The following is a 25,459-nucleotide window of genomic DNA, read 5'->3' on the forward strand; positions in this document are numbered from 1 at the left end:
TTTATGCTGATTCCTTCTTAGTCAGTCCTTAAATGACACCTGACACACAAAATCCTTGTGCTGATTTGCAATGTTATTCATATGGATAAAAACACAGATAAACATGACATACTGGACATCTGATGTGTACTTCCTCAAAAACAAAAAAACATCTGTGCTTAGATCCTGGTTTCAAAGAAGCAATGTTACATTTGTATGCATGCACACATGAAGAGCATTTTTACAGGGATAGGTCAAGTTTGCCTTCAAAAAAGAAATCCCAGTTTTACTTTAATTACACCTTTCCTGCAAATACTGTATATAAGTTTGCCTGCAGTGCTAATAGTGCATTGTGGGTAATGTCCCAGCAAGGCTGTTATCTCCTCCATTAACTGAGATACTGCACAGGAAATGACCAGGACTAATAATGTGTTCTCATTATTGATAATGACGGCACCTGTAATTTTTTACATACACTATTTTCCACAATGTGTTAATGAAAGCCACACACTAAGTGGATCAGTGCCCTCACACAGAGGCCTGTTGAAGCCTATTTCAGAGGTGAAAGATTACTCAAAATAACTTTTAGTCTAATCCCAGTGCACGAGTCACAGCCTAATCCCGTTTGTACAATTGGGATTCATTACAGAGGTTATTGATAGCTTCCCAACAACACACTACCTGTGTGTTCTGCAATGTCTGAATTCCCGAGTTCCTGCTAGAAAATGTTCAGCCATTTATAAAGATGGCTTCAAGTCTATGGGTCTCAAATCTATGGGTTTAAACTTGAAGCTAAAACATGCAGTAGTTGACCCAACATATCTAATTTACCCTTTGATAAAGTAATGTGAACAGCTTACATAACACACAAGCCACACAAAATGTTCATACATTCAGCCACATTCTTCTGAAGCGAAATAGCAAGTACTGACCATAAAGAGAATTAAAGCTTCTGAAGAAGTGATGACCAATTAAAACATGTCCACACGTTTTATTAATGTTGCTTCGGGTTCAAAGTTCTGCATTCATAACCAGTAATACAAAAGAATACTGATATAATACAGCTGTTATTGGCATATAGCTGACCTGTTACAGTATCAAAGTATCACTTAATCTTGGTTTACCTATGTAACCAAAAAATATATATATATCTCAAGTGCTTTCTTAAAATAAGCTTGCCTCTGACACACACACACACAGCTGTAAATGTTATGGCGAAGTTTATGAAAATGGTGTTCACAAGCAGCTATCTGGTACACCCGTTAGGCTCATACCCCAACACTCTGTGAGGATGAAAGTACCCTGCAGCGCACGCACACGCACACACACACACACACACAGCTCACCACTTCAGATTCTACAATCATACCACCCAATAATTAACAAGCACCAGGATGGAGATCTGTATTATGTTCAGCTTGTCAAATAAGATGATGCAAAACAAACAAACAAACAAAATCTAAAATGGCACCAGCCAAATAACTCAGTGGCAAAAAGTAGAATTTTGTTAAGACCATGGACCATCTCATGTTTTTACAGCCATCCACTACAATCAGAAATACAAAGGCTAAAGTTGGCATGGCACAAATAAAAACCAATCATCCAGTTACTGGATCAGGCAAATCAGGCCATTTCACACCATCACTTATCAACCTGAAACCACCAGTGATAAAGTATTTTTGCATAACCGACTGGTTCAAGTCTGAAACACAGCTGCTACAGCAAAGTCAATATTAATGTTCATAACAGCAAAGCTCCAGTTTTGTCTTGTAAACAATGTAAACAACTCAACTTTTTTTGAATGTACCAGCAAAGAATCGTTCATTAAATAAACACCTGTGGTTTAATGCAGTGTAACTGACCTGACAGTGTACTTGAAATATATGTGGAATATGGTATATGAGGTCATTTTCTCTCTGGATAAAGTGCGAAAACACAACTTGTGCTGTAATGCTGTAGGAAAGTCTAGAGAGTAAACACGTATCCAGGTTTAGCTTAACCTTGACCAGTAGTCAATAAATTGTAAAATGCTAAATGTTCAAACAATAACGCATCCACACAGTAGGCAAAACGAAAGTAATCACAGTAATTTTAGTGACAGAGGTGCACTTGGTAACAGACAAGACCTGGGTGAGTTATGTAATTGTTTTGGATTCAAAGACTTTTCCAGGCTTTACTGAGCTTGTCTGCTGTATTTGAACCTCTCAAAAAGTGCACAATCCCACATCCTGGTCCTCTTGGTTGGCTCAACTACACTGAGGAAATCAATCAATAGAGCACAGAAAACTATTTCAATCCAACACAGTTACTGTATGTGTCTGAGGCAGGTCTGTAGCAGACAGCAGCTGGGAGTAACACTGAAGGGGTGGAGAGGATTCCCCTGTACGGAGTCCCTGGGTGAGGTAGAGGATGGAGGGGAGGAGAGGGGTAAAGAGGCGTGGATGAGGGCAGTGAGGGGGGCGGGGGGTTCGGCTCTCACACCTCTCCAAAGTTGGTGTGCCCGGTCTCCTTGGCGTGTTCGCGGGCCTCAGTCTGCCCCACCAGGCCTGTCTGGCACACCATGCACCGCAGCGCGAAGCGGTTGACGTCCGTGAACTGCCTGCGGCGGCGAGCCTCGGCGGCCAGCTCCAGAGCCTGAGCCAGCACCGCGTCGTCCGCTACCGAAAACACCGTCTGGGGCGGGGCGTCCGAGCCGGGGGTCTCCCTCTGCAGCGGGTCGTAGTGGATCCCGTCGTAGATCAACAGCACCCTGCGGGCGTGTCCCGCGTCCTCGCCAAAGCGGTCCACGCGCACAGACTGCGTGTCCACCACGCAGATCTCACACGCGTAGAACTGCGACAGGATGGACACCTCGATGGCCCCGCCCCACGTGTCGTCCCGCCGAATCCAGGCGCAGTAGTCCTCGTTGCTCCGCCCCAGCAGGGCCTGGGAGTACGAGACGGGGTCGCTGGACACCACCTGGGCGATGAGGGCGCGCATTTCAGGGGCGCACAAGGGGCTGTAGACGCCCCCTTCCACCACGTAGAACACACTGGTGAACAGGCAGGAGTTGTCGGCAGGGACCACGCGTCGCGTTAGCACAGGGGCCAGTTCCAGACGCCGAGGGCCCCTGGAGACAGAAACGGCCGGCTGGGGCCTGGGCTTGGTCCTCTCCTCCTCTACGATCAGTGTGTCACCTGCAACAGAATGGACAGTGACTGCAACATACGCATTCCCAAAAACTCAAAACTGAATGCTGCATCTCTGGTTGTGCAGAACTCCAGTTCTGAGGCCAGTGCTTTCAAGGGCAACAGCAGGAGCACATCAAGGGGAAATTTAGACTCTGAACATGTTCATGTTCATGTTCATGAATGGGACAATGCTATTCCCCCTTAGACAAAATATTGAACCAGTAATGTACACACTGTCAACTCAACCTGCCAAACTTCAGAAAACAGGCACTATTTATATTAGTGAAAGACTTCCCAAGTGTTTTGGGGCTGGGTACAAAGACAACAGGAGCGGACCTGACTTGATAGGGTAGTCGTTGAGATGGGCGTTTACGTTGTGGAGGTCCAGGCTGGAGGGCGGATAGCCCACCATGATCTTCTGAACATCACACGGAATACCAGTCAGCTGCTCCACCTTGTCTTTCAGCTCCTGAACGCAGGACTGCAGGGTCAAGCCCTGCATCAAGTGTGTCCCGTTCCTCGCCTTGCACCGCAGCCTCAGCATCCTGCAACAGGCCGCGACGCCGAGAGGCACAGGAGGTCAACGCTGACGCCATTATATACACTCAGAGAGCTCTTTATTAGCCATTTTAAGACTTATTAAGTCTTCTGCTGCTGTAGCCTATCCACTTAAGAGGTTTGACGTGTTGTGTGTGCAGCGATGTTCTTCTGCATACCACTGTTGCAATGCTTGTTTATTTGCGTTACTGTCACTTTTGACCAGTCTGGCCATTCTCCTCATACCTCACTCATTAACAAGGCGTTTCTGCCTGCAGAACTGTTTTTTTGTTTTTCGTACCATACTCCGCAAACTCTAGAGACTGTTGTGCGTGAAAATCCCAGGAGATCAGCAGTTTCTGAGATACTCAAACAACCCTGTCAGGCATCAACAATCATTCCACAATCAAAATCACTGAGATCACATTTCTTCCCCATTCTTAAATTTGGTCTGAAATACAGCTGAATCTTGACCACGTCTGCATGCTTTTATGCATTTAGTTGCTGTCACATGTTTGGCTGATTAAATATTGCATTAACAAGCTGGTGTACCGTTCTACCTAATAAAGTGCTCACTTAGTGTATGTCTAATGTTTTAATAGCAGTTGCATATACTACGCGCTGAAGGTAACGTTTCTGGCCTCTATTGGCGAAACGTTGCAACTGCCTGAACAGCGAGTTGACATGTTACATTTCTGTAAACATCATGTTATATTTATATTAAAACATCAGGCATGTAATATGTAATGTAAATCCTGCATTCTCATATAATGACTGGCCTAACATGACTTTACTTTTACGTTACCGTTTAAAAAAAAAAAAGCAACGTTATAGTTGTATAACTTGTCATTCATGTACGCAAGGCTATTTCTTTATAAAGCAGAAAAGCCTGATTGGACAAAAAACAAGATCATCCCTGTACAGCTTTCTCCAGCAGCTTATAGAAATATATATCTGTAACATTAGTTTAGCGAAGTTACTAATATAGATAGAATTCGCTAACGTTAACTTAGATAAAAGTGGGCTGACCACAAACTTAACGCAACGTATGGAAATATGAAACTGACTGACAACAGGCAACTTTTCCCCCTTCGGTTTGTAACATACAGTAGCATACAAGAACTGTATGAGCTAATGATATACTGGATGGCTAACATTACCTAAGTATTACAAGCAAATGTTACATGCAATAACGTATGCTCGCTATAAAAAGAACCAGGCGGACAGCTAGGCAGCCAAACATCAATTTCGCTGTAAATATGTCAATGATTCAGGAAAACAACGCGTTTCTAAAGCCTTTACTACACAGCGCAGTATAGCTAGCTATAACAGTCCGTGTTTATGAATGCGTTAGCCTGCTAGCGTGCATTACTAAATTACCAGCAAGCCGATTTGAATAAAAATAATAAACAAACAGCAGATAACATCCAACAAACCAGTCACAACCATGCGTGCATTTTAGAAAACGTAATTATGATTGTATGAGTAATTTACTTTCCTTACCTAAACTTGCCAAACCGTCGTTATTTTAAACAATAAATACCGCACAGGGCGACTACAGGTGTGGATCGTCATACACACCTCGCATGTACACAACGGTGTGACGTATACACAAACACAAACGTGTGGCGTTTACACAAGTACAACAATAACAAAAGCCTGTAGATTTACAAATTCGACAGAAATCATAAAATCGATTAAGTATTACAATAATTTCCACTAAGCTTGTGTATATAACTGCATTATATATATATATATATATATATATATATATATATATATAGAAACCCAACGATTCTTCCGAAAGTTTCATAGTTGCTCCCAATGTAAATAAATGCAATATCAAAAATCACTTTAAGGAGTAAGATCATCATAACGTCTTCACTGAGCATTGACAGACATTTGAAAATTAAATAGGAAATATGATGATACCCCGAGAAACCTTTCACATTGTTTATTGAATTATAGACAATATACTAGCCACTTGAAGACAATAGAACGATACAGTGTTCCACAGTTTGGGAATACATTCATGAGCAGGGGAGTTTACATGGCACTGTTCTGTTGTGTACTATTTCACTGCTTTCTGAATGGACATGGATGTGAATGGACAAGTAGAAATGCGGAAATAAGGGCACACATATAGTGCACATCCATGAATTACATAGTTCTCCTCCTCCGAAAGGCAACACATGCAGAAATACAAAACTGATAATGCTTGAATTAGTCTGCAACTGCGGCTGGATTCTTGTTGGTAGTCTAGCATAATGGACAAGGAAGTGTCCTTTAGACTTATCGCCAAAAGGTTGCGGATTTGATTATCAGATACAGTAGGAAACTACTGTTGTACCCATCAGCAAAGTACTTAACCTACATTGCTTCACTATATATCCAGCAGTATAAATGGATACCATGCAGAAATGCAAAAGTTGTGCAAGTCACTGAGGGATAGAGCATCTGCTAAATGCATTTATAATTTAATACAATTTTACCAGTGCATTTTTAATAGGATACAGAAGACATTCAAGAACACATCTATAGCAATGCAGCATAGTATGTTAGGAACAGGCCAGGGACACGAACACAACATGTGACCTGATTCAAACAGATTAATATAACTTCACAATAAATATAGTTCCATATATTACTGTGAGGCCAATATACTCATTGATAGAATAATTATGTACAAACATGTATCTGGATTAAATGCTGAAATTATTCATCATAAGTCATCTATTGGCAAATAATAGTGACTCAGTCATTCATGTTTAAAAATAAATATGAAACCATCACAGTATCAAGTGTATGCACAATAAGTTTTTGGTTCCAGTAATTGTTTTAATGGCATATACATGCCAAAAAACATTTTGCATTCCAAATATTTCCAATATTTAACGTCCATAACCCAGTTTTAAAGACACACATCTCACCACATTCAAGATGATCTGGGGCTACTTTGGCAAGCTTCTGTGCAATCATATCATTTTCATTTTCATGTACTGGAAACATTTTGTTTAAAAAACATTTTTCTTGCATTGCTATCAGATCAATGGATTCTTCCCCCACTGTTCTTTTGAGTGGGGTCTCGGCTTTACTGTTGGCCTATCCTGGCACAGCCTATCCAACCCATCCGGACAACGTTGTGTGTGAAAGGATCTGTTGACTAGACACAATGTACAAAGCACCAAGGTTTTTGCCTCACGACTTTCCATTGTGTAAGCAAAGCGATTCATTCCAGGGGTTTACCCTTTAAACAAACCGGCAAAAGCACATCCAAAAGGAACGCAATGTTAGTAGATTTGGTGACTTGCTAGAGTCATATGTACGCTTTGTTACCATACGAGTAACAGTAATTAAAGGGAATAACTGCTTAGCATACCATTCTCAGAGGACTGTAGAGGATGCCTCAATAATACATGGCACATTAGTGTTCGCTACAGCATAACTGTTAAGAAAATAGCACGTTCTTGTAAGAATAGAGCTTTGAATAAAATAAAATTACAAAAATACAACCACCCTGTAACATATCCTTTAATTCCTCTGTGTTAATGTGCTGATTACAGACTCCCAGACTTAAGAGCTATATTGTGCTACAGACTACAAGTACAGTATATCCAAAAAACACTCACCAAAGAACCCCATTTTTATTTCTCTCATTTTCAGTCAATAGATGGAGAGACCACAGCAACTCCTAATATCTAAATTTTAATCAAACTCTTTGCATGTACATCTAAATCACCCTTTTAGGACTGATAATGTCAGTATAATGTAGCATTGAATGAAAAGCTTTAAGAATTACTGCTCAGTGTAAAAACACTGCCAAAGCCAGTACATACTACATATGTCTATATATCTATAAATAAAGGTCTGACAAATGATCATCACAATAACCTTTGACCCCAAGCAACAGCCCTTACTTTCAGGGAGACATTGTGGCTCAAGTCTGTTTACAATCATGGTTCTAAGGCATCTCTTTACATCGATCATTACATCTATATCAATCGATACGGTTTATGAGCACACGTGGTTTGCTCTGTTGTGCGTTGCCAGCTTTTTCAATATGAAATGCCAAGAAAATGACAAAGATGGAGGCCAGATCCCAAGTTCAATGGATTCAGAGACAGTTAATAGGCATGGTATAGAAGGGCTGGGTGGAATGGGGAAAGTTGTGTTTGTGAGTGCATATGTATTTGTGTGTGTGTGTGTGTGTGTGTGTGTGTGTGTGTGTGTGCTGGTCTTCTCTTCAGAAGTAGACGTGGTCAGCAGCTTCTTCAGCATCGTCACAGTCGATTCCTTCAGACAGGGATTCCTAAAAGACAAAATGCAAGAATGACAAGAAATACAGCCCATGGGTCACACTGTATCCTGTTAAACATCACAGGGCATGTGACTCTGAGTTGACTGTTGGTGGTCATGAGATCTGTGATCAGAGCAGTCTCTGATTGGTGTAAATCAAATGCTGTCATCCAAATCTCCATGGCCACAGAATGTGTTAACAGTTAGATTTGGATAGGTATGGTGTCTGATAATATCCATGTTTCTCCTTACCAGTATACATAATATCATCCAAAGACAAGTGCCTTATGACAAAAGGAGTGACAGTAAATGGGGTTGTTAGAAAATCTTGAACAAATGGAAATAATGTATTGTATGCTACATTATCTGACAAAACATTGTTATTTAAATCCAAAGTATTCCTTTTGATTGCTTTTTGCTACCATGGCTTAGGATTTAAAGGCTTTCCCCCCCCCCTCATGGTTTAGTAAGTGACCTTGTAAATGAAAAATCATATTTTCAAATGATAAATTAGTGTATAATGCAATAATCACATCACATCAGTTAACATGATGAACTATGAGCATTATGTTTACAATAGTACATCTTTGAATTAGTACATGCATACACCATTATATTTATGTAATTTTTGACAGAAACAAAAATTTGTGTGTAGAATTAATGTATAAATTAATTGAAATAAAATAACCACAGTAGAAGCACATTTAACATTCATTCATTCATTCATTATCCTAACCCGCTTATCCTGAACAGGGTCGCAGGGGGGCTGGAGCCTATCCCAGCATACATTGGGCGAAAGGCAGGAATACACCCTGGACAGGTCGCCAGTCCATCACAGGACACATACACCATTCACTCACACACTCATACCTACGGGCAATTTAGACTCTCCAATCAGCCTAACCTGCATGTTTTTGGACTGTGGGAGGAAACCGGAGTACCCAGAGGAAACCCACGCAGACACGGGGAGAACATGCAAACTCCACACAGAGAGGCCCCGGCCGACGGGGATTCGAACCCAGGACTGCACGGATAGTGCAGTGGGCCTCTCCGTGCGGAGTTTGCATGTTCTCCCCGTGTCTGCGTGCGTTTCCTCCGGGTACTCCAGTTTCCTCCCACATTTAACATGATGGATAGAAATTTAAAGAGATCAATGAAAATGTGTATTTCACACAAGATATTCCACCATTGAAACACAGAATGGGAAAATGTTGTTTAAATGTGTATTTTTAGAGACAGGAAGTGCTGATGTGGTCTGTAATGTGACATTATAAATAAGGCATTATATGTCAACACTTTGTCATTAAACTATATCATTAACAATATCCCTTCTGCAGGGGCATATATCTTGTGGTGATGTTCCTGCTGATTTAAGCATGACATCACAGCCTGTAGAAACTCAAGATTTATTCTCCAAAATACTTACAGACAGCCACTTGAGAAGGCTGTGAAGAGATACAGGGAGGCAGAAAGTGAGATGAGAGAGGGAAAGAGAGAGGGAGAAATAGAGAGAAAGAAAGGATGGGAAAAGTGAGAAGGGGAGGTTGGTGAGTGACAGACAAGAGCAAAAGGAGAGAGGGAAATGAAAAGATGAAGCATTGGACACACACTGCCAGATAAACACGGTGTCAATGCAACAGCCAAGCTTGGAACATATGATATGATTGATGCATTACACTACATAATCAGGAACACATAACACAAGACATCACTGAGATTAATTAAAGTGATTATAGGCAGGTATCATCACTGCATCAGTGCTACTGCTGACACTAACGTGACTCTGCTGCAGCAACAGCTCCCCCTCTGGCCCCTCAGGGAATTGCAGGTCCACAGGCGTCGGGGCGCAGGGGAGCCAGTTCCCGGCGCTGTACAGTCGTGGTCTCTTGACCTGGTCGTGAGTGGACAGGGGAGTATAGCTGTTTCGCCGGAGCAGGATAGGCATGCCGGCGTCCTGAACTTTATCCTGGTCGGAGAGCAGAGAGAACGGGACCGTTAGAGAAACATTCAGACAGATCATAAAGAGGGGTGGTCAAGGACTTCTCAAACTGCAACATGTAACCTGAGCCAAGCATGTTTTTGGCATGAAGCCTTCAGAGCATCAAGGCTTCTGCTCATCATGGACGCTCTCATAAAGGCTTTTTGCATTAGCCAAAATGCGTTAGCCATGAATAAAGTGGTGTTTATGAGGAGACGTCTCCTTTTTCTATTTAAGCTTCATGTGCCACCATCTCCATAGCTTCATATGGTGTTTTTTTCTCACCATCTGACCAGATGTTTGTATGTTTGTTAGAAGCATAACTTCCTGGTACAGACCTGTACCCTGAATATCATGGGGTGTCCAAGCTCATTTTCATCAGGTTACTTTACTGCTTCACTGTGAGCCTTATTAATTTCACAAAAGCAGAATGATAGAATCAAACCATCTAACGAGTGAATGAACTTACTAATGGTCGGTCGCGATGTGTGTTCACTGCCTCGACATTCAAGTAGAACATCTCTACTTTACAGCCTGGGGAAAGGTAGAAAGAATGTGTGATAGTAAAGTAGATATATAGATAGATACTACTACTACTTAATATCATAATCATCATCATCATCATCATCATCATAATAATAATAATATTAAACTATTATTGTATAGCTTGACTGGACCATAAAGTGGATTGGGCCTGATGGCTCTTACCATAAGCCACAGGGGTGAGCTTGAGGACAGTGTGAAGGGGGCACTTCAGGTATGGCAGGTCATCTGAAAGCAACCAATCACAGGGCATTACATGACAGCCATTAGAGCTTACCAGGTGTGCTGTAGAATTTTTTTCAATTCCACCCCAATTTAACACGCGTGTTTTAGAGGGTAATGGGATGGTGGTGTGCTGTGGAAATATTTTATTATAAAAAGTGTGCCATTGCACAAAAGGTTTTTTTTCAAAAGGCTGGGAAAAACAAATATAATATAATGTGACGCAACAACATAATGCAATGTAATGTCATGTAATATAGAGTAATGTAATGTCACATAAGGTAATGTAATATAGTGAAATGTAGTGTAAAGTAATGTGTGTAATATAGGTTTTATCATAGAAAGTGTGCTGTAATGTAATGTCACATAAGGTAATGTAATATAGTGTAATGTAATGTAATGCTCTGTAATGTAATGACTGCACCTGCGCTCTTGTCCAGGAAGTATGCGAGCAGGCAGCGCATGACGGCCTGGTGGCAGATCACCAGCACGTTTCCCTGCCTCTCCAGCTCCATGATCACAGGCTCCAACCGCTGCACCAGGTCCTGGTAGGACTACAGAGAGAGAGGGGACACTCTGAGCCACAGGTAGCACTAATTAACTAATTAGCACAGTCCATTACCTTGGAGAAAAGCAGAGCCTCATTTTGAGAGCCAGAGTTGAGTATCCATGATCTAGACCAGTTTTTCTCAATTGGAGACCCACTCGATATTCTGGTTTTTGCCATAGCCAATCCCTTGATCAATTATGGTTGAAAATGAAAGCATAACAAAAGTTGATCTGACCATATCAAATTCCTGGGATGTTAATATAGAATTACATACATAGCTATTTGTGGCATAATGTGGCTTTAAGAGGATCAATCATCAGCCTGTTACAATACAAAGCCTGTTACTGTGGTTGAAAGAAGAAGCAGCAGACAAAGGGCGGACCCTCGTGTCCCAGATGAGCAGGGTTACCTCTCCTCCGGGGTAGCGATAATGGTACTTGTCCTGGTCCCGCAAGGCAAACTCCTCCGGGAGTGTGTCCTGGATCATCTCATAGGTCATCTCCTCGCAAACACCCTGACACACACACACACACATACACAACATGCAAACATAGCACTGTTTCCCTTAACATGCCAAGTGTTCAGTGTTTACAATAATCAGCCTAAAATACATACCAGTCTTCTAAGATCCTAACCTATCCATGAAAAACATGAATCTGAGTTTAAACTGTCTTCAAGCACAAATGATAACAATACAATAATAATAATATCAAACAATGGGTAAACAGTAACTAGCAGTCATGTTCTACCCATATACTCTCAGAAATGAAGGAACGAAAGTGCCCAAAAAGGTACAGTCCAAATGCTTGTCGCCGCTGGGGTGGTTCATAAAATCTGGAGATAATTTGAATCAGCAATATATGATTAATTTGTAGCTTCTTTGCTTGGAAAACATACTGAACCAAGAGAGAACATAATTGTATTTTCAGTGTACTTTTGGGAAATTTGATCCCCGGAGAACAAAAATCACTTCATTTCTGAGATTGTAGCAGTCACGTTCTACCCATATGAATATGGATTTGCATGTATATTTGCACTCAGCTCTTCAAAACCAACAGGAGTGACAGGGTCAAAGGTGAGGGGTCAGTACTGACAGCATCAATCTCGTTGAGGATCTTCCACTGCTCATAGGGCACGCCCAGCTCCTCTGCTGTCTGAATGGTCCTCCTCAGCTGGCTGGTCCACACCTTCAGGTCCAGCAGCCTCTGTTCCTCTATAAAACCCCTCAGTGCATGTGAAAACTGAACCAGAGAGAGAGAGGGAGAGAAAGAAGGAAAGACATCGGGGTGAGTTTGGGGGAGAGAAGGTAAATTATGCTCTTTTTTACATATTATATAAATTATATATTGAAGATTCCGGGCCACCACTGCAGCCTCAGTTTGGCGTTCATCTTTATGTCCCTGTGCTGTAATGACCCTGAACACGGTCACACGACCACAGTTTCCTGCAGTATCAGTATGCAGGTGTGTTAAATGGGCCTTTTCTTCAACTGTAAATAATCCATAAGGATGGAACCCGTTCTCCAGAACAGGCTCTGTGTCACCTCATTACAAGAGTGATTGCCCACTGCAGTAAGGCAGGTCTGAGAGTGAGGGAGAGGGAGGGAGTGAAAGAGAGAGACTGAGTGTGAGAGTGAGAGGAAGGGAGAGAGACAGAGGGATGGAGACAGAGCAAGAGAGCAAGAGCACGAGAATGAAAGGGGGGGAGGGAGGGAAAGAGACAGAGAAAGAGCGACAGCAAGATTGAGGATGTGTAGCTTGGAATTCTGGGACCTGTGGGGCTCTAGAATAGCCACCATCTTTCACCCCACTATCAACACCCCCACCCCCCACACACACGTACACACATATGCATACACACAGGCAAAACACACGTACACACATACACTCACAGACGTGCACAAATACATACACGTACACACACACCCGCAGACTCACAAACAGGCGCACACACAGACACATGCACACATGCAGCCACACACACAGACACACGTACACAAGCACACACAGACACGCACACACATACATACACATATACACACTCCTGCAGACTCACACACTGGCAGACACGCACACACACAGGCAGACACACACGCACACACAGACACGCGCACAAATACACACGCACACACAGGCACAGCGTACCTCTTTCCCGCGTGGAGACAGCTCGGAGTCCCCCCCTAAGCGGCCCTGCACGTTGTGTTCGCTCTCGCCATGGCGACAGAGGTAGATGGAGTGTGAGTGCACGTGGATGTTCATCAGGTAGTACACGATCTTGCTCTGGATGTAGTCCTGCACGCGGTTCACCAGGAATCTCTGGCCCACGTTAATCACCTTGATGAAGGACGTGTCTCTGACAGTGAGAACACAGTCTTATTCATTTTGGTGTGTCATTATTCATAATAATTGGGTATTTGTTTGGACATGTATACTATACCTATGCTTACAAGAGGCTTACACTTGCAACAAAAAAATTATAATCTTCCTGTTATTTTATTTATGTAAAACACAATTCTGTATGAATTTTGTTTGAGCTGAGAAAAGTTCAATACAATCTTTTAACCGGGGTTCTGAAATACTTCTGAATAGTCATGATTTGTGGTTGTTTTAAGACTTCCTCCGCTCCTACATCAAATGTGAAAATGACTCCTGGTGCAATATAATCAGGGAGATAGCATTGTTAAAGGCAAAGCACTGCAGAATGAGTCAAACCCAAACCCCTTCCATCGTCACCACCTAGTGGCTGACACTGATACTGCAAATTAAAATGAGAAAGCCACAACATATAATAAAATACAAACTGTAGATCACTGCATATACATTGAGCAAAAGTAAAATACACTTTCATGCAAAGAATATAAAATGAAAGTTAATTTTAAAAACAAATTAGATTTTCTTACTTATCATACTCATCAGGATCCAGTGGCTGGTATGTGACCTTATAACACTCGATTCTTTTCAGGAAGTCATCCATCACCCTTTCTCTGTGTCTCTCTGGGTAGTCTGGACTGGACACCTTCACTTCCTGTTTTACACAGGACAAAAAGATGATGCTCACGCGGAATTTTTATTGGGCTAAAACTCTGTTCTGTCCATAGGACACAGGCCTGACTTTGCTCAGATCCAAAATATCACAGATGAATCATGAGCAAAGACGCCTGTTTGAATGCAGTCAAAACAATTCCCTTTTTATTAAAAAACATGTTATATAAATAAGAGGAAACCATTTTAAATTTCACCACAGCAAATAAAATTAGAAGAGGTTAACCTAATACAAAGTCTTGCATTGAGGAATTGTACAACATCTTTTTTTGCTATCTGGTGCAGTTCCTCTTACAGGAAACTGGACAATAAGGATGATACAATTTAATAATGGAACTCACAAATGCACAACATTATCTGAAGGTCAATATTGTTCACTCACGTCTTGCTCAGTTATACCACTTATACAGGGCTCACTGTGTTTTAGCTGACTCTTACCAGAATGTTGGCAGCAATGATTTCTGGGTCGTCGCACACAGACTCCACAAAGAACACCTGAAGAAGAAGGCATTAAAAACGGAACGGAAAAGCAACCAGGAGCCTGGAGAGAGCCAGACTGGTTCCTACTCTAAATTTGAAAATGGACATTGAGGATTAAGATATATAACATATATCTACAACAAAGTCCTTTATACTTACAGCAAACATGTTTTTATAATGAATGAACCCAAACTTAAATTTAGCATCATATATCAACTAACATTTATTTGACATTTATTTGAACATTTATCAGCTGCTTCTCGTGATGTTTATGAAAGAAGACTGGATGAATGCCGTGTATAAATCCACACCTTGTATGCACTCTCCTTGGCAAAGCCCAGAATGAGGTCTCGCCTCTCCCTTGTTGTGTTTGTGGCATCAAATACCTGGAAGGACCAAACACAGCCATCCTCAGGTCATTTCAGAAGAGGAAATAAAGCGGCTTATTCCTTTATAATAGAGTAGAACAAAGTCCTAGCTGTTTAGAGGAGTAGAGGTAGAGGCTAGCACAGTACTCTATGTACTTGGTTGTGTGCAAGCAAACCAGAAAAGTTTGGTTTCTGTGTGTAGGGATAGTTAAATCTAGCCCGACCCTGGTTTTCTTTCCTCCCCGGTGATTAACGGAAAAATTACTGCGACAGACTGTCTTCACACCTGACAATTAAAAATCAATTACAATTACAATATCAATTGTATTTTGTAAAGTATGGAGTTACATAATTCCCACTGTGTTATTTCTGTTCCTGTTGCCACGGTTACATGGATTGACCATATTGCATGTTGTCATGGTTGTCTTGAATGTTCTCTGAAACCTGAATGTGTATATCAAACAAACACTTTTACAATACTGAAGACAGGGAAACTGGCTATAGACGTTACAATGAGACATTTGCAGAAATGGGAGTTGTTCTCTTTAGGTCTCTTTTGTACACACAAGCACAAAAACATAAGTTCCTGTGGGCTCTTGGGGCAGAAAGTAATCTGGGGCTGGTCTGGAAGTGCTCATTGGGGGATGTCGAGGAGAATAACAACTTACCGCAATTTGTCCTCCTTCTTCGTTCAAGTAGGACTTCACGTCCTGTAGAGCAACCAAGGCACAATGTCTGTAGGGACATAGGCAAGGAGAGCACATGGTATGAGGAATGATTACAATATTTACTCAGGCATGGAAAACATTTTAATTTTCATACTGAAATAAGTTTTGGCGAGACAAATGGTACAGTCTGTAGGAAGGTGACTCTTGAGCCAAATGCCAATCACCACAGCTCTTCCAATCGATGGAATGGAACCAGGTGTTACTGGTAGATGAGCCCAAAACCAGAGTTGGGGGTTGACACTGGAATAAGGATGTTTAGGTTTAATAGGATGTGAAGCCGATGCTGAAACAGGGTGGTGGATCTTTGATATTATCAGGCTGTTTAACATCCACTGGTGGGGTTCTCATTAAGGTCAATGGACACATGAATTCCAGTGACAATCAATACAATTCGGTCAATAATCCCCACCCCCCACCAGGAAGGATGACCTTGGCTGCAATTGAACCTTTCATCAAAACTATGATCCCAATCATTTCTCAAAATCAACCAGTTTTTGAATTTACTGTTATATTCCAACTTAATTCATTTTTATATTTGTGTGTGTGTGTGCATTTACGCATGTATGTGCGAATAAATTATCATTATCATCATAGTCAGTTAAAAGCCAGTGGGGGGCACTTAAGAGCTTCAGACTACATATGTAAATATAAAATGTGGGGAGTGTTTGGGGGTTGCCTCGGTAACAGTTTCTGGGTTGCCAGGGTGACATCTCGCGAAGGTCAGAAGTCTGAGGCTCAGGGCCCTAAAAATATCCTGTGAATCTGATGCCTGTTATTCAGCAGGGACACACAGCTCTGCTGGGGGCTCCAGAGCTTCACTGCTTCTCCATGCTACACAGCAGGAAGTGCACATTCTGCATTACCAGGAAGTGATTATGGGCGCTTGGCTTATCAGTGGAGTGTCAAGAACTTTATTTTTGCCACTACACAGTTAAGTGAGAAATCTCAATTGGAAACGATATATTACCAAACGTATATTTCCAAATTAGGAGACAAATCTTGATTGAGTAAGTTATTTACCATCATGGCAAAAGCACCAGAAGAATTCATTTGGGAATAAAATTTTGTAGAAACCCGGGACTAACTGACCGCAGAGAACATGGCTTCTTCTAAGAGCTCGAGGGCGTCCAATAAAAGGGATGCTTCCACAGGGGCAGCGGAGGACGAGTACGAGGAGTACTCCACACCCAGTGGATATGAGCTGGAGAAGCTTCTCTGCCGAGGTAGCGTGGCCTACACACGCGTCAACGAGGTCTGGCCCAACGTCTATATCGGTGACGAGTAAGTGAGTGTGTCTCAAGGGAGCCCAGGCCTGTACTGTACATGGGGGATATGCTTTTTTAAGAGAACTGGGTCAGCAGTTGGTAACTCTTTGTGTTGGGTGGGTGGATTATCCAAGCTCATCTCAGATGGGCTGGTTGTGTAGGGGATAAAGGAGCAGCCACTGTTACTATAAGACAGCAGGTTTAAATGCTCATACCCTGCTGTAAAATCCAGCTATGACCAGCTTGAATTTACCAGCTACCAGCTGTTTCAAAACATAGCTTGAGCTGGCCAAACCATGAGCTGGTCTGAAGCTGGTCCGAACTGGTCAACCAGCGACCAGCTGTTTCAAAACCTTCTTGAGCTGCTTTCTATTTTGTGAAATATATGTATTTTTTGACATTTTGCTTAAGCTTGTGTTTAGTATTTATTGAGTGAGAATGCATTTGCAGCTGTGCGGATTAAAATAAACAGATGCAATTTCAGCAATGCGAATTTACTCCATTATTGAAAACAATGCACCAGCGTGATGACTCTGTGCCACAGGATGACTGCGAGGAAGCGCTTTCAGCTGCAGAACATGGGCATTACCCACGTGCTAAACGCAGCCGAGGGAACAGGGAACCACGTGGACACAGGCCCTGCCTACTACGAGGACACCAACATCCAGTACTACGGCATTGAGGCGGACGACATTGCGACCTTTGACCTCAGCCCGTTCTTCTACCCGGCTGCGGAATTCATCCACAAAGTCCTCAGCACACCGGAGCGTAAGTCAAACACCAGGCACTCTTTGATGAACTTTTCACCCATTATAAAGCACAAGGAGAGGAGGAGGAGGGAACGTTACTCAAGGTCTTAAGATTGCAGGGTCAACACAAGGCAACACACTGCGGGTGTACTTTTTTCAAGGTACAGAGCTTAACCGGGCATCGAAACAGATAATTAAACTCACTAAATCATGTGAGTTGCCATAGTTGGCAGTGTTAAAAACACATAAAGCAATTAGAAAATTTTAAACAACATAATATAGTATAACTCCTCCATGAGCTCTATGAACAAAACATTTAGTCACTTTTCTCCTAATGTGATACCTAAGCCATTGTTGACTTGTTGACTTCACTGGCATTCGCGTCTGTGAAATATCCCAATGACAAAAGTTAAAACTCCAGGATGTGTGAACTGGTGCATTCTTCTGTCCTGCTTTTACAGACAAGCTTCTAGTGCACTGTGTCATGGGCAGGAGTCGATCTGCAACCATCTTCCTGGCCTACCTGATGATCTACCACAACATGACCCTGGTGGAGGCGATCGAACAAGTAAAGCGTCGCAGACGCATCATACCGAACTGGGGATTCTTAAAACAGCTCCGACAGCTGGACATAAAGCTCCAAGAGCAGAAGCAGGGCTCCCACAACGAAGACAATGGAAACAGACAAAAATGCTAAAAAGAAGAGGGCACATTTTGGCACATCGCTCTGGATAAGAGCAAACATTTTACAGCAAGCGGATATAATCATTATTGACGATTTTTGCATTGCTTGAACTAATTCCTAATTTTACAGACAGGTAGCTACTGTAAATCATAATGATGTAGATGATCAAGGTAAGGCAAGACCTTTCGAATAAAAGCAAAGTTTTGTAATGCAAAGTCTTTAAATTTGCGCTGTCGATTTGCCAAATTTGCAGAATACTGAAAGGGTTTTGGATTCCAGTTTAAGTCACAGGAATGACATATGTTCCTGTTCCTGGAGATCTACCATCCTGTAGGTTTTCACTACAACCCTAACAAAGCACACCTCATTCAACAGCAAGAGACCTCCTTGAGCTGTTGGATTAGTAGAATCAGATTGAAAGTTAAAGGGTTGAAAGTAAAACCTAGGAACTGGTGTATTGGGAACATTAATAAAGAATACAGTGCATCTACTGTATCTGGTCAACAGCCCCAGTGCCTACTCAGATTACACATGGCAACAGCTAACTTACCAGCAACCAATAACATACATAACAATGCAAAGCCCTCTCAAAATATAGCAAACAAATATCCAGCTCTGTGCAGGACAACTATTTAACCTGCCGTCAACAGCAACCACAAGGACAAGCATTAGTGACCACACAGGCATACAGTAATTAAAAACTCACCAAATGTGGGTCAGCACCCTATTATTAGCCTGTGGATTTACGGCTATAAAGTGTGCGTAAAGACCACAGCCTGCTAGTCAGACCCTCTGTTGCTTCGATGCCAAATTATTTACTGTGTCAGAAGAAAGTCACGTGTAAACTGAAGACTTCACGCATGACCGGCAATAATGCCAGCAAGCCAGTTAGTGCGGCTGAGTGCTATAGAGCCTCTACTTTCAAATAATCTGTTCTTCATACCTCATTTCAGGGGTTTGTGTTTTCTTAATACATAATGAGCCGGTTTCATGGACTTAGATTAGGCTAAATCATGGACTAAATTGAGTTTTGGAGAATCTACATTAAAATTTGTATTCAGTCTAGGATTAAGCCAGGGGTGCACAACTCTGGTCCTAGAGGGCCGATCTACGTGCTGGTTTTTGTTCCAACCAGTTTTAGTATAATTTTAGTTAAACACATATCAGATTCAGACATGACTGAGCTAATTACATAATTAAGAGCAAAAGTTGCCACAAAATCCTGAAACAGACTGGCCCAAAATTTACAGAATATTTAAATTGTTTTGAAATTGCAGAGTATGAGTTACTGAAATATAGTATCAGTGTCATGAGAAAATATTGCATCCACATTTTATCATGTTGTGGTTTTCTACAGAAATTGTCATCCAACTAGATGAACTGTAAATGTCTCATCTCAGAATGACTAATAAAGCTGGCTCAAAACCCCCTGCGACATATGTTCTGAGAAAATGAAATTTTTCGGAGGGTAAAGAGGAATTTAAATTTAAAAAAAGGGGAACTGCCACATTAAAAGATTCACATTCTATATGAAAACCATAGGGCACTTACAAATCCTAAATATTAATGGTGAAATCTCTTTTCATATTTTGTTAGCAGCCAAAATGAAGTTTTGAAATGAAAATAAAAATAGAAGTCAATGATGCATGACAGGTCCCCAGGGGGTGTGAGCAGCAGAACTCACTCACTTCCTTATTTTCATGGCCTCCGCATTGTCATGGCGGAAGAAGTCGTAGGATTTGTATGACTTGACGGCCTCTCGTCGGTACACCCCCAGGTTGAACACTGCAGGAATGAGGAGAGCGCAGTTAGAGCCACCTCAAAGCTGCAGGTGCAGCTACCGGCACCCTGCTCCAGCATACCGCAGTGCCACTGAGATATGACATATCGCATAAAATCAGGACTGCGCTAGTGCTGACTGCAGCCAGGGCTACTGCAGAACAGTGCCAGGGGTTTTCATCAGGAAGAAGACTGAGCTCCCTCAGCTTTAAAAGCGAAAGTGCGCTCATCAGCTCTGTCCCGACATCTGTTCACCTCATCAACACAGAACGCCTCCATTTTAATGTTTCATTCAATTTCCTGATTTAGCATAGTCCAAAATATTTAGAGTTTTAGTTCTATGTAATTCATGTGTTAAAGTTATTACTCCTTTATATAGTTATTGTTTCCTTAATATAATTCTTAATTCTTAATTTCTAATAGTAATATAATTTAGGAATATCTAAGTGGAATGTCTGTAATTTTATTTCTAAATATTTATTTAAGTTCTTGGATGTCAGGTACTTCACCTGAAGTTCCCCCTGGGAGAAATAAAGTTATTCTATTCTAGTGTGGCTGTAAGCGGCCTTTCTAAAATAAGCTGAGTAATATGAACCACCCCAGTGGAAACTGTGGTGACAAGGCTTCAGCGCAGGTCAGGCTGCTCTTATCGCTCTCCTTGCTGATATCCCTATGTCCAGCTGACGCAGTGTTCCACCCCTCATTCGCCAAGCCTCTGATGACATCACAGTACTGACACCGCATCGTACAGGAACAGTGAGGCTACATGCTAATGGCGGACGCTCAAGTTATTTTGGGGAAAACAAATTTACTGTAAATGTACCTTTAAAAAAAAAAAAAGTGGTTGGGGGTTTAGATGGAACATTGTTATTCAATCTCCAGTTTTATTAAAATTCCACCAGTTTTATTTCAAATTTTTATCCAGCATGAATTTATGTGGGTGGGATAAAAGTGTGTTTGAACAGTGTGAATGGTTCTGGATTTCCCGCTCAGGTAAGTGATTACCACTCTGAGGTCATTACTCACATAGGTAGGACAGACGTTAAGCACCTGTGATTTAGAGTTTGGATTGTTTGCTTATCTGAAGCGATAAAATAAGCACCATTCCAGTGCCTCAGTCCTGTCGCTGCAAATTTAAGCTTTTCCTTTAGCCACTCAAGACCAAGAATTTTTCCCCTAAGCACTGTGACTGTGTGATCGCTGATCAACATTTATTTATTTGATGGTTTTGTTGTACTGTTCTCTTGGCTTATTCTTCAAGGTAATTTAGGATTAAGAACAAAACTTTTTTTCTTACTGTACTTTACTGCTAACAATCCAGCATTTGAACAATGGTACGCATATCAGTATGGAAGTCTCAAAAGTAAGTCTTCTAAAACATGTACTAATTTTTTTAATTGTATTTCTTAAGTCATGATACTGGTTGGTTAACGAGCACATCCACTGTTCCGAAATACCACCATACCCATCCCGATGTAATTATACTGTATGTGAGTCAACACTGGAGCCTTAGGGCTCCAGCTACAATTGGCATACATAAGTACACAATTAACAAAATATAATTCACAATTATGCAACTCACCCTTAGTTGGCACTCCTATCCAGTTGAGGTATCGAGTCAGCTTCTTGGACATGTAGGTCTTCCCCCTCGCCGGAAGGCCAATCATCACGATCACGGTAGGGGAGTTTGTCATGTAAGACGCCCATGCTGTACAAACACACAGGCAGAGATACACACCGCCATCAGAAGCTGGTCTGAATTATCATTCCCAAGCTGCCCACCATCTGTGCTCCAGTACGCATCCAAAATTAGAGGCATGGTATTATCTACATTCTGCCAAATATGTTCACCGAATATGTGCTGAATACATAAAACAGGGGTTTTATAGATCTTGGAGCTATCTTGAGCATGCCCAGGGTTCATTTTGGAAGGTCATTCAGACCTGAACAGCAGACCTGAGCCCCCAGATTAGGGTTGATCAAGCTTCAAATCATCAGTTTAGCACGAGTGCAGTGACCATGAAGTGGGCTTTTAACCAAGAAATGGCCTTTTCCGTTCGAGTGCTGCTACATTAGCCTTATGCAACGCACTTAACCTGGACTAGCTCTGTACCTATCCAGCTGAACAAAGAGATATAAAGAACAGAACATTTCCTGGATGATGTTAGTCAAGACATTTAAACATTTACACATAATTAAGACATATCCACTAACATTGGATAAATGGTCTGGTAATTAAGGTGGAAAAGCATCTTTGGAATGGGGAGCTCAGCTGAAGCGGGTCAAGCAGAGGTGGCTGACTCATGATGTGGGCGGGCTAGACGAGGGCTGACACGTCACAAGCCTCCCCCACATCTGCTTCTCCTGAGCCAGGACCGACCCGAAACATCAGCTGTCCCGAAACACGGTCCCCCCTACCTCTACCCCCCTCAGCCAGGACCGACCCGAAACATCAGCTGTCCCGAACATGGTCACCCCCACCTCTACCCCCCTCAGCCAGGACCGACCCGGAATCTCAGCTGTCCCGAAACCTGGTCACCCCCACCTCTTCCCCCCTCAGCCAGGACTGACCCGAAACATCAGCTGTCCTGAAACATGGTCACCTCACATGGACACTTTCCTTCATGCTGCCACCGCTCGGTCCTGCCCTGCCAAGCTGTGACTGCCAGTCACATGCTACCTAGCACAGCCAATCACAGGCCAGCAGCCTTACAGACTGAGGTGCATCTAACATCTATTGCTCTCTAGCAACCCTCATTTACATGCCGAAAAGATATACATAGAAGATTCTTAAAATAGGACAAAACTACAGACAGGTGTCCCAGAGTGAATTGTCCCCAATGTCACTGTCACTGCATGACACTTGCTGAGTCAGTAGACTGATGTTCAGGCCAGTATTGCATTCAGGCACAGCAAAAGCAAACTTGAAGTGAAACCAGAAATAAACACTTTTTTGCTCTAGACAGTGGTTTCAGTCATGTTTTCCTGTATTGTTGCTATTTTTTATACACTAATAGCACTTTATCACGTATTTATTGGACTTTTTTTTAACTTAGCGGTTAAAAATACTGTTGTGAGTGAAAATCCCAGGGGATCAGCCGTTTCTGACACCAACAATTATTCACATCAAATTCACTTCGATCACATTCTTCCCTATTCCGACATTTGGCCTGAACAACAGCTGAACCACTTGACCACATCTACATGCTTTTATGCATTTAGTTGCTGCCACATGATTCGCTGATTAAATATTTACATTAACAAGCTGGTCTACAGGTCAACCTAATAAATTGCTCACTGAGTGTATTTTTTATTTTTTTTGGCAGATTAAGCCTTCGGCTCTTTCAGGCAACAGGGGCAGTTGTCTTAAGCTTCCATCACTGCATATGACCTCATTCAGCAAACAAAGGGTGAATGATATCATAGACTGGGACATTTTTTCATTTTGTGGACTACTAAAAACCATCATCAATGCCTATTACCATCCTTACGGTTATGACTATTACTCATGGTGGTCCTGAGAGGTCTATGACATCAGCAGATCATTGAAGACAGTGATTTTCCGGAAATAGCAATCAGCCTAAATCCAGTATCATTCTCTAGAGTGCATGCACTGCCACGGGACTGCTGGTCACACTCACAGCATTTCTTCTCGTTGACTCTGGGCTCCATTTTCTTATTATCAGCAGGGTTGATCAGAACGGTTTCTCTCAGTGGGTCTGTAGCCATGGCGCCCGTCCAACAGTTCTGAATGAATATGCTGGGCCCACCTTTCAGAAGATCCAGGACAACATCATTTCTGCAATAAGAGCGGAACTAAGAATGCTTGTCTCAATTCAAGTGTTTCTCCACATTATTTAGCTAAAGAACAGCTAAATTGTATGACATAATGGACAAAAATAAGTAATTTCTCCATAGTGTGTTTCTCAAAAGCATATGCATGCATTAACTCTATTTATCTATCTATCCATCTCATCGTCTTACCTAGTACCAGTTTAATTTTGCATATCACTGTAACAAATGCAGGTCTATAACTGAACATGCTTCACCGACTGGCTTGCAGCCATGTCACCTCATTTTGACAAATTATCTCTTGCTAAAATGTTGCCTACACATTATCAAGCATTTCAAGTTATAAACCGCGCAATACAATTGTACCAAACCCATTTGCAGCTCTTCAGGGGTGCTCCGGACGGTTCGATGTCATGACAACAACAGCCAATTTAGAGCCCTTATAATATGATGAATTTGAGGCAGTCGCCTGAATGAAATTTTCCAGATGGCATTTCAGAGAAGATTATCCCCGCCAGTGGATAATCTTGTGATCTAGGTATCTTGCTCGAATAGGTCGCGGCAAGATGCATCATATTCCACAGCTAGCCTACCGATTAATATGTTAATAATACTACTAATAATGATAGCCTTATAATAATGATAACAACAACAACAACAACAATTATTAAAATATAGGCAAAAAGGCTATAGGCTACATACCCGCTGTGAGCTGCGAGAAGGACATTCGTGGATTAGGCAGTGTAGAAATGTAGCCTAGACAATAGCGGCACAGCCTATATTTCCGACCTTACTGTCTGCGTTAATTTGTTGAAATTCAGCAGCCTACATAAGCCAGTCGTCTCCCGGCGTAGCTCCTACTTCAGCACCTGTTTCGTCAGGATGTACAATATCTGCGATGTGAAGACATGCAGGTAATGCAGTTACTATGGCAAAGAGGCAGAAGGCTCGTCTCAGTTATTGATGACCTTCCGAATCAACATTCGCCGGGCACATGAGGGGAAGGTGTGTGCCTATACGTCACTTTTATTTACCGTAATTATAGTAATACAAAGACTTGCTCAAGGTGTAGTGCGTTGTAAAGATTGGTCTATTTATTCAGTAAGTAAAAAAACAAAAAAAAAACACACAAAGCGCATTACCGCATTTTATTCCTTGCCGACTACAAAAGGTTATAATTAATTGAAAAACGTTGCTTCATATTTTCAGAAGGATAAATTAAATCGATTAAAAAAATCGATAATGAATTTAATTTCAACTGGTAGCCCATATGGACGCTTGTTGAAATTGGGATAGC

At 41.9% G+C, this 25,459-nt stretch overlaps 3 protein-coding genes across 7 annotated transcripts; 1 reads left to right on the forward strand and 2 right to left on the reverse strand.

The window, feature by feature from the left end:
* Positions 1-1,317: 1,317 nt before the first annotated feature.
* Positions 1,318-5,303, reverse strand: LOC133110484 (ubiquitin thioesterase OTU1-like). Its single transcript, XM_061220634.1, has 3 exons — positions 5,190-5,303; positions 3,486-3,694; positions 1,318-3,155 (listed from the first exon to the last, which is right to left on the reverse strand). The coding sequence occupies exons 2-3, from the start codon at positions 3,691-3,693 to the stop codon at positions 2,455-2,457; spliced, it is 909 nt and encodes a 302-aa protein (XP_061076618.1). The 5' UTR covers position 3,694; positions 5,190-5,303; the 3' UTR covers positions 1,318-2,454.
* A 322-nt stretch (positions 5,304-5,625) lies between these two features.
* LOC133109734 (6-phosphofructo-2-kinase/fructose-2,6-bisphosphatase 2-like) lies at positions 5,626-25,155 on the reverse strand. 5 transcript variants are annotated; one of them, XM_061219268.1, is made up of 17 exons: positions 24,865-25,155; positions 24,012-24,140; positions 21,953-22,078; positions 20,280-20,376; positions 15,833-15,899; positions 15,108-15,182; positions 14,755-14,811; positions 14,175-14,299; positions 13,420-13,627; positions 12,370-12,516; positions 11,685-11,789; positions 11,150-11,279; positions 10,669-10,731; positions 10,430-10,494; positions 9,760-9,948; positions 9,409-9,427; positions 5,626-7,995 (listed from the first exon to the last, which is right to left on the reverse strand). In XM_061219268.1, coding segments are annotated over exons 1-17 (1,629 nt in total). In that variant the 5' UTR covers positions 24,890-25,155; the 3' UTR covers positions 5,626-7,993. The 5 variants fall into 5 exon arrangements, with proteins under 5 accessions (XP_061075252.1, XP_061075254.1, XP_061075251.1 ...); XM_061219270.1 differs by lacking the exon at positions 9,409-9,427 and having other exon boundaries at positions 24,012-24,169; positions 24,957-25,155; XM_061219267.1 differs by lacking the exon at positions 9,409-9,427.
* On the forward strand, positions 16,687-19,818 carry LOC133109736 (dual specificity phosphatase 29-like). The gene is made up of 3 exons (XM_061219272.1): positions 16,687-17,173; positions 17,702-17,925; positions 18,368-19,818. The coding sequence occupies exons 1-3, from the start codon at positions 16,992-16,994 to the stop codon at positions 18,601-18,603; spliced, it is 642 nt and encodes a 213-aa protein (XP_061075256.1). The 5' UTR covers positions 16,687-16,991; the 3' UTR covers positions 18,604-19,818.
* Positions 25,156-25,459: the final 304 nt, after the last annotated feature.

Source organism: Conger conger, chromosome 14 (genome assembly GCF_963514075.1).
Source record: "Conger conger chromosome 14, fConCon1.1, whole genome shotgun sequence".
Lineage (NCBI taxonomy): Eukaryota > Metazoa > Chordata > Actinopteri > Anguilliformes > Congridae > Conger > Conger conger.

Excerpts from the sequence above, each read along its gene's own strand:
- LOC133109734 (XM_061219267.1), bottom strand. The coding sequence starts at position 24,889 with ATGTCCTTCTCGCAGCTCACAGCGG. Across the intron at positions 10,732-11,149 it reads CTTCCTGGACAAGAGCGCAG|ATGACCTGCCATACCTGAAG; the intron begins GTGCAGTCATTA and ends GGTTGCTTTCAG. Across the intron at positions 7,996-9,759 it reads TGTTGCTGCAGCAGAGTCAC|GAATCCCTGTCTGAAGGAAT; the intron begins GTTAGTGTCAGC and ends TTTGTCTTTTAG.
- LOC133109736 (XM_061219272.1), top strand. The coding sequence starts at position 16,992 with ATGGCTTCTTCTAAGAGCTCGAGGGCGTCCAATAAAAGGGATGCTTCC. Across the intron at positions 17,174-17,701 it reads AACGTCTATATCGGTGACGA|GATGACTGCGAGGAAGCGCT; the intron begins GTAAGTGAGTGT and ends TCTGTGCCACAG. Across the intron at positions 17,926-18,367 it reads AGTCCTCAGCACACCGGAGC|ACAAGCTTCTAGTGCACTGT; the intron begins GTAAGTCAAACA and ends CTGCTTTTACAG.
- LOC133110484 (XM_061220634.1), bottom strand. The coding sequence starts at position 3,693 with ATGCTGAGGCTGCGGTGCAAGGCGAGGAACGGGACACACTTGATGCAG. Across the intron at positions 3,156-3,485 it reads CGACTACCCTATCAAGTCAG|GTGACACACTGATCGTAGAG; the intron begins GTCCGCTCCTGT and ends ATTCTGTTGCAG.